Source organism: Choloepus didactylus, chromosome 2 (genome assembly GCF_015220235.1).
Source record: "Choloepus didactylus isolate mChoDid1 chromosome 2, mChoDid1.pri, whole genome shotgun sequence".
Taxonomy (NCBI): Eukaryota; Metazoa; Chordata; class Mammalia; order Pilosa; family Megalonychidae; genus Choloepus; species Choloepus didactylus.
Window position 1 is genome coordinate 34,576,281 of NC_051308.1, and position 13,054 is coordinate 34,589,334.

The 13,054-nt window shown below is 35.7% G+C and overlaps 1 protein-coding gene across 1 annotated transcript in view; it reads right to left on the bottom strand.

The window, feature by feature from the left end:
- DNAH14 (dynein axonemal heavy chain 14) overlaps positions 1-13,054 on the bottom strand; it is a 426,387-nt gene that overhangs the window by 114,463 nt on the left and 298,870 nt on the right. The window contains exons 57-59 of the mRNA XM_037805786.1: positions 7,904-8,012; positions 7,247-7,372; positions 3,476-3,570 (exon numbers count right to left, since the gene is read on the bottom strand). Of these exons, the coding sequence (XP_037661714.1) occupies positions 3,476-3,570; positions 7,247-7,372; positions 7,904-8,012 (330 nt within the window). The remainder of the gene's footprint in view (positions 1-3,475; positions 3,571-7,246; positions 7,373-7,903; positions 8,013-13,054) is intronic.

The window sequence follows — 13,054 nt, forward strand, 5'->3', positions numbered from 1 at the left end:
TATAAAAAACAAGGCTGATTTTTGTTAGCTTTTGTAGTATTAGGAGAGGGGAAAGTGTTTGATCAGAGGAAATCTCTTAGTATAAAGTAACCTGAGCACTTGCCAGGTTTTGTTCTAACTATTTTACAACTGTAATTATCTCTGATACATAAAAGGGAAACTGAGGCACAGAAAGGTTATATAACCAAAACACGGCAGTGCCAGGATTCCAACCCAGGAAGTTTGGTACTAGAGCCCACGTGCTTAGCCACAACTATACCCTGCCCCTTGGAAATTAGGCTAAAGGGGATTTGTGCTGATCTTTCTCTCTTGGGAGTATCTGCCAGAGGAAAGGTAAGAGGATAGAATCTTCTAGAACAAAGTCAGAGGTACAGAGGTCCTATGCTGGGGAAGGACTGGCCCTGCTGCCTTTCTGACCTTATCCCCTGACACTCCGCCTTGTTCACTGAGCTTCAGTCATCCTGGTCTTTTGCAGTTCCTGACTACCAAGCACATTTCTGCTTTAAGACTTTGTACTTTCCATTTCCTCTGCCTAGAACACTCTTCCTCCAGATACCTGGCTGGTTTACTTCCAAACTTCATTCAGCTCTCTGCTCCAGTGTCACCTCATTGGAGAGGACTTACACAACAAAGGGGCAGAACCTTGTCCATCTTCTTTACTGTTGTAACCTCAGTCCCTGGAAAGAGGTCTGGCACATAGTATGCACTCAATGTACTTGCTGAATAAATGAATGCAATGCATATAAGTGAGGCAAGAAGGAAAAGAAAGTCAAGAGTTCACTCTCCTCCTCTTATCTCTTTCTGGGCATTTGCTTTTCAACTTTAGATAGATTAACTTCAGTATTGTGAAGTGCTCTGTTTTTTCTCATAAAATTACATCTGATTATTAAAAAAAAAAATTCTGCTATTTTCTATTCTTATCCCAAGGTTTAAAAATGTGTTATTAATACACATTTGCTCTATATTCCCCCATCTTTAATTAAAATACCACTTTCTATAAATAATGAAAAACTCAACACAATCCAAGATGTAATAGGTGAATTCCCATTGTTGAGATAAAAATTATCTCACCCAAAGATTCAAATTGCAATCGACAGGTTCAGATCTTTGTACCCTTAAATACTGTAATTCATTTCTTTTTATATTTTCTTGTGAATTTCTTTTTAATCATCTTTTCCCACACTGGGAGGTTGAGTTTGAAAAGAGCACAGCAAGAGGAAGCATTTCCCATAGTGGTATCAAATATGCATTACCACATTTCTACAGATCCCAAATGCTCTACAGCTAAACTGGCATAAGCAACAGTGGCTTAAACAGCATTCTTTCATCTCTGGAGCTGCATGTCAGGTATTTTTATAGTCACCATGGCTAATAAATGATCTTTCTAGTTTACTTAATTCTGTTGTTTATCAATTCTAGGATGTATATTTTTACATCTTCAAGATTCAGTTTATAAGCAACCAACTAACTACATCAATACATAATTGGCAGTGTGTTCTCTCTCTTCAGGGTACATGAAATATTGATATGCCTTATGCCTTACAATCAATAGCATCATACAGTTGATAAGATATAGTACATACCACACATAATAAAAAATTTAAAGTAATCAACATGGATAGAAACGACTTAATGTAAGATGCTGCAGGGTACCATCCCCCCACAGAATCTTTGAACAACTACCAAAACTGGTAGAGCTGTCTTCCTCAAAACTCCAGAAAACAGTTAAAAGCTTGCAGTAACTGGGCAAACACCAAATCAAGAAAAAGCAGCTTGAAAAACAGTGGGCAAAGCTCACAGTGCCCTTGCTAGCCTCTCCCTCACCGGTCCCCAGGATGATGTGGAGACAGCTGATTTTTGACAAGAGTAAAGTCCACTCAATTGGGAAAAAATAGTGTCTTCAACAAATGGTGCTGGGAAAAGGGGGTGTCCTGATGTAAAAGAATGCAGGTGGATCTCTACCTCATATCATATACACAAATCAACTCAAAAAGGATAAAAACCTGTAATGGAAAACCAGAGCTATATTACTCCTAGAAGAAATCACAGAGAAGTATCTTCAGGACCTTGTGTTAGGCAATGGTTTCTTAGGCTTTACACCCAAAGCACAACAACAAAAGCAAAAACAGATAAATGGGACCTCATCAAACTCAAAAACTTTTGTGCATATAAGTTCCTTATCATGAAAGTAAAAGTACAGCGTACAGAATGGGAGAAAATATTTGGAAACCACATATCCCTTAAGGGTTTAATACCAGGAATATATAAAGAAGGCCTATAACTCAACAACAAAAAGACAAACAACCCAATTTAAAAAATGGACAAAAGACTTGAACTGACATTTCTTCAAAGAAGATATACAAATGGCCAAAAACCACATGAAAACATGTTTAACATTAGGGAAATGCAAATCAAAACCACAATGCAAATCACACCCACTAGAATAGTTACAATTCAAAAATCAGAAAATAACAAGAGTTAGAGAGGATGTGGAGAAATAGGAACACTCATTCATTACTGGTGGGAATGTAAAATGTTGCAGCCTCTGTGGAAGACAGTTTGAGAGTTCCTCAAAACCATATGACCTGACAATCCCACTTCTGAGTATATACCCAAAAGAACTGAAAGCAGGGACAAGAACAGATATTTGAACACTGGCAATCATAGCAGCATTATTCACAATTGCTAAAAAATGGAAGCAACCCAAGTGTCCATCAACAGACGAATGGATAAACAAAATCTGGTGTATATATATATATACACAGACACAACAGAATATTATTCAGCTGTGAAAAGGAATGAAGTTCTTATGTTTGCTACAACATGGATGAACCCTGAAGACATCATGTTGAGTGAAATAAGCCAGATAGAAAAGGTCATATATTGTATGATCTCACTGATATAAAATAATTAATTAGAATAAGCAAATTCATAGAGTTGGAAACTAGAATACAGGTTACCAGGGGCTAGGTTGGGGTTAGGGAAGGTGGAGTTAATGCTTAAATTTTATAGAGTTTCTATTTGGGATGTTGGAAAAGTTTTGGTAATGTATGGTGGTGATGGTAGCATAACATTGTGAATGTAATTAATAGCACTGGATTATATATTTGAATGTGGCTAAAAAGGGAAATTTTAGGTTGTAAATATGCTACTAGAAGAAAACTTTTTAAAAACCCCATAAGATTGTATAATACAAACAATGAGCTCTAATGTAAACCATGGACTATAATAGCACAATTAAAATAATATTCTTTCATTAATTGTAACAAATGTACCACAGTGATTCAAGGTGTTAATAATAGGGGGAATATATGAGAACTTTATTTTCTTCCTGATTTTTCTATAAATCTACAACTTCTCTAATTAAAAAAAATGACTTAATATAAAATTGAGTATAGACATAGTAACTTTTACCATGCATTTATATTTTATTCTGAGTTTCACTCCTCAAAAGAAACTTAGGCAAATTGAATACCTTAATTCAGCAACATCAGCTTTGTCCAAGGTATTTAGACCCATGATTGCCTTGTTAAAAGCCGGCAGTACACTCTTTAGTTCATTGGTAGTTTTCTGCAATAAAGACAGAAGCCCACAAATATGTAGGAATGAATATAGTTGCATATTTGGAATATTTTATATGTTGAAAGTGGAAAATATAATTTCACATGTTTATAATGCTCTTAAGTTTGGAATCTTGACTTAGATATGGGCACACATGCCTCTACTGTTGGAAACGTGTGTCACAGCCTTAAATGTAGTACATTATTCAATCCCTTATGAGAATCTGAGAGGCTTCTGCCTTCTCTATTAACCTCAGGGAGTTAATGACAATGTCCTTTTGAGGAGTGATGCAGTTAAAGGCAGAATTACTGTGAAGCTAAAGAAGCTTAAGCTTCAGAGCCTCTCACCTCTGCAGGCTCATTCCAAGGCCCTCGAAGGAGCGGGGCAATATGTTTCTAGGGCCACATGTTTTTTGTTAAACTTGCAAAAGGAAGATATTTTAACCCTCATCAGATAAGGGCACTTTCTATTTACATTTTGACTTCCTCTTTGTCAAACTTCCTCTCATGTCATTGGCGTTGGGAATGGCTGCAGACATTTTTGGCCTATGACTAAGAACTTGAGTCGAGAATTATATTTCTGTTGCCAATAGTCACTTCTGTGCATAATTAAGCTTTGTAAGATATCTGGAATAGGACTGACTTCTAGAAATACTACTATTGCCCACTGTTTCAACATTTCCGGTGATGGGCCGTTGAAGTGCTGGCCAGAGGGCATATTGTAATATGAACTTGTCCTATAGTATCCAGCACCAGAAGTATGTGGATTTGGAGGAGAAACATGGTTTGCAATGCATGGATCCAGAAGCTAGTCTGAGGAAAATTCTTCCATTTTTAGATATATAGAATTTTAAGTGGAAGGTTAGAGTCTCATCAACCCCTACTCAGAATGGAAGTTCACCTCTTCACGAATAAACTTGGTAATGCAGCATATAATATTAGAACCACACCAGACTTTTTTTTGTTATTGTTCTTTTGATGGGATTTGTACAAGAGAGAATTCATCAGAATCTATGTGTTTTTAGCTACTAAATGCTGAATTTGGAAAATGCTTTAGGATGTTTCAATGAAATAAGGAGTGTCACATTCCTTATATAGGCAAATGTGAAAGGTGTTTTATTTTATCATCTTTATTTTTTATTTACAAATAAATAATTAAGATAAAAATTTGTGGTAAATGAAACAAAAGTGATTGAGTGATAAAATCAACAGAGATTATTATGAGAAGTAAATTATAATACAAATTTTCAGATCATACAAAAAAGCAATAAGTTATTAAAAGGAAAAAATAATTTAGGATAGAAGTAGTGAACTGGCTCTTAGTCTGTTGAGTAATCCAATTAACAATCATACAATCACATTGGAAAAATTTAATCTTCTTGCTGATTTTGCAAGATACATTGACATCAATGGAAATAACATAAAAATCAATGTGCTCTATAATGAGAACACTGATGAAAAACTGGTTAATGAATGTTATCAATTCAAAGGACATTTAAAATTAATTACTGCACAAGAAATCTTGAAATGCCATTGCTGCTTATGCCAAATTTGGTAGCAATACTAAAAATATTCATGACATCAATAATGAGCTATAAAGTTAAAAGAAACTTTTCTAAACTTGCAATAATGGAAAATATTTTGATAATTATGCTGATTGAATATTCTATAAGAAATGATTTCACAAAATCATCATCATATGAAGAAGTGAACATAGAGTATGCAGTGAAAACATGTAGAAAAAAGATAGTAGGGGTGTTGTAAGGCAGTTAATTACTAAACAATATTACGTTATTTTTCTGGATTTTATGTAGTTTGTGATAACTGCCAACATAAAAATTTGCATTTTGTTGTGATTTCTTTACTTATTCTAAATATTCACTTTAATATCTAATTTTGTACTCTTTTAAAAATAAGGCCTGAAAATTGTATAGCCTTCAGGCTCCGTAAAACCTAGATTTGCCTCTGAAGCTAGAGGAAATAAAAGATCATCTTCTGTGGTATGACAAGAAAAACATTAATTCCTCTATATCCATTTTCTTTTGGTTTAAAAAAATAAAGACCAAAATTAAGCTGTACTAATATTTAATATGTCGATTAAGAGAGGCACCATCATGTGGTTGGCATAACAGAGGTTAGGGTCACTCACAGTGAGACTCATGCAGTCTAATGGGTTGAATTGTGTCCCTCAAAAGACATGTTCAAATTCCAAGTCCTGGTCCTGTGAATAGGATCTTTGAAGATGTTATTAGTTAAGATGAGGCCAAAGTAGATTAGGGTGGGCCCTGATGCAATGACTGGTGTCTTTATAAGTAGGGGAGAATTGAATATAGACAGATGGACACAGGAGAGAACGCCATACAGTGAATGAGGCAGCAAATGCCACAGATTGCTGGCAAACCACTTCCACGAGCCAGGAGACAGGGTGGAAAAGATTCTTCCCTGCGGACTTCAGAGGGGGCATGGTCTGCCAATTCCCTGATTTCATCCTTCTAACCTCCAGAATTGCAAGGCAATACATTTCTGTTTGTGGTTCCATTTTTAAAGCAATCCTAGGAAATGAAGACATTTGGTGTTTTGAGGGACCAGGGGAGAACTTGGAGGGGTTAGCAGTGGTGCCTGTCTCTATTCCTTAATGCTCGGCATATTAGGAGGCCCTGTAGTTTCCTTCTGTCCAGGTAAGGAGATTTACCTATAACATTACCTAGTTTGAAGTAAATAAGCCCTTAAAACATGGGCAAGGAGCTTACAAAGATTTCTGAAAGAACCCTGTGATTGAAGATAATGCTAATAATGGCTGTACAAACGTATGAGAAAAAGGCAGACTAACATTTCTCCTATTCCTGGTATGAACTCTTCTTCAGCCATGTTGTAAGATAAAAACAAAGATGATTTAATTAGACTTGACAATAAGTTGGCCAAAATAATTTGAAATTATCTATAGGACTGTTTAAAATATGTGTTCATATCACTTTTGTTTGCAATAAACCTTGCCCAAACTACTTACTGTGCCTTGAGATACAGTAGTTCATAGATATAATCTACAAACAAATAATCACACGTATATTGGAGGCATAGACCCATTTTAAAAAAAATTGATGGAAGTGTTTGATCAAAAACCTTTACACTTGAAAGACAAGTGAAGCCCCACCCCCACCTGCTTTGAGCTAATGTGGCTACTGATTACACCTGTGTTGGGTATTTGATAGTTTATTTTGACAGACTGACTCTTGCTGGGACTCTGACTAGAAACTATGGAGGGGAATTGGCAAATTTAAAAAGGGAAGATTATGCAGGCAATGAGAGGATTGTACAGTCAATACCCACCAAATAGCCAGTTGCTTAGTCTCCTGCAGATGTTCCTCTTGGAGGTTACGTGTATTTATGATATGACCTGAATGAGCTGTCGTTTATTATAACCAGAAGAGCCAATCTGTTTCCTCTTAGGACTACAGGTTCCTCAAGAACATGGGCAAAGTATCTTTGTACTCCCTACTTTAATTTAGTAGTATCTTATTTGTAAAAAGTACTCAATAAATGTCTGTTGAGATAAAAATCAAAACTACCTAAAATTGGGGCACAATGTTATATTTAAGAGAAGTCTACCTAATATTTAAATTTGGAGGTTAGGAAATAATTTTGAAAAAATCTCCAAATGATTTTTATTGATTGTATTTTACTTTTACCTGAGCATATTCTTCTACAATTCTTACTTCTTCTGCTACAATTTCTTCATCCTGTTTAACAAGCATCTGAACTCTTTCAACTACTTGTGAATCTTTCTGAAGTTTTTCCATTAGGATTTCTATTTCCTAATAAACCAAACAATTATTATAATGAAATTTAAGAGATCATATATTCAAATAGCTCATTTCATTATTGTAAAAATTTTTTCAAAATCAGCCCCAAATATATTATTGAATAGACTAATTATGATGCTGTCCATAAATATGTCATATAATGCACATAAAGAATGATGATGAATAATGATTTTTAAAATATTTGACATACTTCAAGTTACCACAGCACATTTCAGTTGTAGTTAACTAACTCAGAAACCTTTCTGTGTGAGCTTCTATGATTAGTTACATGCCCATCACATTTAATTTTTAAAATGCAATAATGTTACTGTTTTGTTGTGATTGTTTTTATTGTTTTCCTCATTTTAGAAATAAGAAACTTGAGACTAAAAGAGGTTAAGATATTTCTTCAAGGTTATACAGCTTCACAGTAACAAAGTTGGAATTCTAGCCCATGTTTGTCAGATGTCAGAGCCTTTGCTTTCAAACACTGTTCTATTTTAAACTACATCATCCTTAAAAGAGATTTCAAGCCAAGCATACCTTTGTTTTTTTTTCTATTTGAGGACCAAGAATCAAGAGCTCCTCCTGCATATCTGTAACTAGTGTGGTTGCTTCCAGGATTCTGGATAGACCTACATAAAAATGATCCCTGAAGGGAAAAAAGTATGAAGAAGATAAGAGATTTAATAAAAATATTAGCAAATAGAATTCAGTAATATATACAAAGGATTATACACCATGGACAAGTGGGGTTTATCCCAGGGATGCAAGGCTAGTTCAATATTCGAAAGTCAATGTAATCCACTACATACATATAGCTAAAGAAGAAAAATCACATGACCATATCAATTTATGCAGAAAAAGCATCTGACAAAATTCATGATAAAAAGTCTTAAAAAACTGGGAATAGAAGGGAACTTCCTCAACTGAATAAAGAACATTTATACAGAACTGATAGCTAATATCATACTTAATTGTGAAAGATTGAATGCTTTCTCCCTAAGATAAGGAACATGGCAAGAATGTCTGCTCTCATCTTTCTCAGCAAAGTACTAGAGGCATTAGCCAGTGCAATAAGGCAAGAAAAGGTAATAAAAGGTATAAAGATAGGAAAGGAAATAAATCTGTCCTTATTTGCACATGTTGTGATGGTCTACAAAGAAAATCCTAAGAAATCCCAAAACACAAACAAAAATCTGCTGTAACCAAGAAGTGAGTTAGCAAGGTCACAAGATACAAGATTAACACAAAATCTATTTTGTTTCTAAATACTAGCAATGAACATGTGGACACCAAACTTAAAAATACAATGTCCCAATTTAAAAAAAAAAAAAAAAAAAAAAAAGAGAAATACTTAGGTACAAATCTAACAAAATACATACAGGACTTGAATGCTGAAAGCTACAAAGCACTGATAAAGAAATCAAAGGTCTAAATAAATGGGAAGACATACCATGATCATGGATTAGATTAGAAGATTCGACAGAGTGAAGATGTCAGTTCTCTCCAAATTGATATCAAAACCCCAGTAAGGTTTTGTTGTAAATGTAGACAAGCTTATTTTAAAATTTATATGAAAAGGCAAATGAACTGGGATAGCTAAAACAGTTTTGTAAAAGAAGAATAAAGTGAGAGGGATCACTCTATCTGATTGCCAGACTTATATATAACCATAGTAATCAAGACTGTGTGGTTTTGGCAGAAGGATAGACATGTTGATCAGTGGATTGGAATAGAGAACTCAGAAATAGACCACACAAGTACAGTTGACTTTAACAAAGATGCAAAAGCAATTCAAGAGAGGAAGGAAAGACTTTTTAACAAATGGTGCTGGAGCAATTGACTATAACTAGGCAAAAGAAAATGAACCTCAACCTAAACCTCACACCTTATACAAAAACTAACTCAAAATGGATCATAGATTTAAATGTAAAATGTAAGGCTATAACAATTTTAGAAGAAAATACAGGCGAAATTCTTCAGAATATAGGGCTTGGTGAAGGGTTCTTGGAAATGACAACAAAAGTGTGATTCCATAAAAGAAAAAAATTTGATAAATTGGACTTCATCAAAATGAAAAACTTTTACTCTGTGAGCCTAAGAGGATGAAAAGACAAGCTACCAATTATATAACAAACTCTCAAAACTCAACAGTAAAAAAAAACCCTAACAATCCAATTAGAAAACATACAAAATATAGGAAAAGACATTAAACTGAAGAGGGTATATGGATGACAAATAAGTAAACTAAAAGGTGCTCAACATCTCTAGCCAGTAGGGAAATGCAAATTAAGAATCCAATGAGATATCATTAGATACTTATTAGAATAGTTAAAACAAAAAATAATGATAGGACCAAATGCTCACAAGAATGTGGAGAAACTGGATTCCTTATACACTGATAAGACTGTAAACTGTTACATCCACTTTCCAAAACAATTTGGCAGTAATGAAATTTTACATCTATACAAAAACCTGCAGACAAATGTTTACAGCAGCTCCATTCATAATCGCTCCAAATGGAAACAATCCAAATTCCTTCAATGGATGAAAGGTTAAACAAATTGTGGACCTCCATACCAGGGGATGCTGCTCAGAAAAGGAACAAACTATCCATACTCAGGGGTTGCCAGGGGTTAGGAATGATAGGGGGAGGAGTGTGGGTATGACTATAAAGCAGGTAGCATACGGACATCTTTGCGGTAATGCAGCAGTTTCGTATCTTGTTGCAGTGGTGGTTACACAAGTCTACACATGTGATGAGTGGCACAGAACCATAGGCACACATGGTACTAATTTCAATTTCCTGGTTTTGCCATTGTACTATAGTTACATAAAAGGTAACCACTGGGAGAAACTGAGTGAAAGGTACACTGTACCTCTCTGTATTTTTGCAACTTCTGGTGATTTTACATTTATTTCAAAATAAATAGCTAAAGTAAAGAACCTATAAAACAGAATTCAAAATTTTCCATTTGCTTATCACTAGGCTAAAAAATTGAAAATACACCATTTGTATGGAAACAAAACTAATAATTAGAAATAAATACCATAAAATTAGAAGACTTTAATCTATCAGTCAACAAAATTTTAATCCAACTCTTCTGAGAAAATGAATAGGTGCTGTGGAGCATTTAAAAAGAAATGGAAGTTACGGTTTCTACTTCTTGGGCATTCATAATCTGAAAGAACCTAGTCACCAATGTTCTTTATATTGTCAGTTACATAGATGCATTTCAGTATTTTTATTCTTTGATTCAGTCTAGGATAGCCTCAAAATTTCATATCTGGATTACTATAACAGTTTCTAAGTCTTTGTTTCTATTCTCGTATCTCTCCAATCTATCCTCCATTCTAATACTAAAGTGATCTTTCTAAAATACAAGTCTATATTACTCCCCTATTTAAAGTCATTATTTGTTGTATGCTGCATGTGTCAGCATGTAATCCTTAAATAAACCAACAAACAAACCAAAAAAACCTTTAAAGTAGTTAATGCAATTACCATTTTGCAAAAGAAAGAACTGAGGCCTTAAGAGGTGAAATAATTTGCCAAAGTTCATACAGCTACTAAGTAATAGAGATGAGTTATAAACCATGTGTACACAGGGCAGTCAAAGCTATCAGTAGAATTTCCTTAAATCTTTAAGAGTTTATGTCTTAAAAACTACTACTTTATTTTTACGATTCTCTGATATTTAAAAATTTACAATTAGAAACTTTTGGCTAAGGATGTTGATGAAAATGATGGTACAAATGCTATAATATGTTTTATCTCCTGCCAGCCCCAATTTGATGCTTTTCAGTTTTCAAAGAGCAGTTTTCTTACTGCCTCCATAGAGACCATGTTCTATTTTAGACTTGGTACCTGTTCTTTCCAAATGAAATGGCATGCCTCTTCCACCAATACAAATTCTACACCTTAATGCCTAGGTCAACTTCTCATTTTTTTTTTCCGTATTTTATCCCATTTTGGCTTTCATTTTTATATTTTACACAGTACTTGATTTTGTTTTTGACAAAGGAAGAATATTTTATTTACTACAGTAAGAGCTGTTTGAATTTAGTTAGATATCTTGATGGGCCATATAGGTTGAAAAGATAGCCCTCAAGCCCTAGCCTGGATAAGCTAAATTCATATACATAAAAGAAGAAACTGAGTTTCCTTGAGAGATGGGAGAAAAGTCCCAGTAGCTGAGAGAGAGAGGAGTGAAGCTTCATGTGTATGTGAGCGTTAATGAGCAGAAATTCCCTAACAGCATGAATAATAGTAGAATTGGAGTGTGCACTATTGAGCTTTAAACAGAATAGTCTGGTGCACTATTCTGTTATGTAATCCTCATGACTTCTCCCCTGCTCCAAGCTGATACCACATTGGGGTGGTGACCACCAAGTAGGCTTTCAAAAGGACTGCACTTACAAGAGGAAAAATGTAGAAGCAAGGGAGCATTTCACAGAAGCAGGTACTCAGAATCAGAGGCAACAAGAAGAAACCTACAGTCCCCAAGAATTCCCAGAGACATTGAGACTCGTAGATTAGGGCCCTATTTTATTCAAAGCTGCGGGGGCTTTAGGAGGCTCTGCAATGGCACCCTTGCATGTCTCCACATAGGCCATGGATCTAAATCTTGGGGGAACATTCTATGATCTTCCCAAGACATGGCAGCATGGGAGGCTTGTGAGCAGATACTACGAGGCCATTCCCCACTCACTTTACTAAGCTGTCCTGAGTTCTGATGATGTATGAGATTTTCTATTTTGCCTCCCCATACTTTTAGGGTATAGTTGCAGGCTATAAAACTGATTTGCTGAAGCAATGGCATGGGTTCTTCAGCAAGAGTGCCCCGCTATCCATGTTGCAGTCATGCGGGAAAAGGGGAGGGGACATGTTGAGGTGGTAACTGCTTACTCTTGCTTTTTCTGTTTTATTGTAGCAAACTATCAGAAACTAACAAGGGCTTACTGTTTCTTTACTGGCAGAGTCTGTCATCTTTGCTTTCCCAAACTGAATGTCCAATGTGTGGCTGGTAGGGTCATAATGACCTTCAGGAAAAAAGATGGGACCATGTGGGCTAGTTTAAGGGATAAGATAAAACTCCCTGGGATCTGATAGTGCATAACTCTTACCAAGGAGGTAAGTGAGGGTAGGAATACAGGTTTCCCTACTATGCTGCTAAGGAATTGTATGGGCCAGATTAAGGGATATAAGACCCCTGGGATCTGGTAGAGCATATTCTCAAGTAAGTGGTGAGCCGGTGGGGGGTGGGGTGGGGGTAAGGTCCTCCCACTGCCCTACCTGTTCAGAGACTGCATGGGCTGAGTTAGGGGACATGAAAAAAGTTCCCAGGACACAATAGTGTGTGCTATCTATCAGTGAACATTTGGAGGTTAAGTGGCAAGGGGTAGGATAGAAACGAGATGTCTGATTGGTACCTTAGTTGTTGTTAAAAGATTAGTTGAAGCCAAGTGGATGGCCGCTTAATACCAACAGTAAGTGCACAATGTGTTTACCGGGGCAGAGCTTCTCCCTCTGTGGTCCCCTACCCTGACCTTAGCTGCTTTAAGGAAAAATTTACCGCTTCTCTAGCTGACCTTGTACCCAGGCCCTAGTCACAGAGTTAATATATTCTCCCGGCATTTGCTGTTGAAGTGCATGTTTTATACTCCCTTCTCTGTTCCTGTAAAAACAAC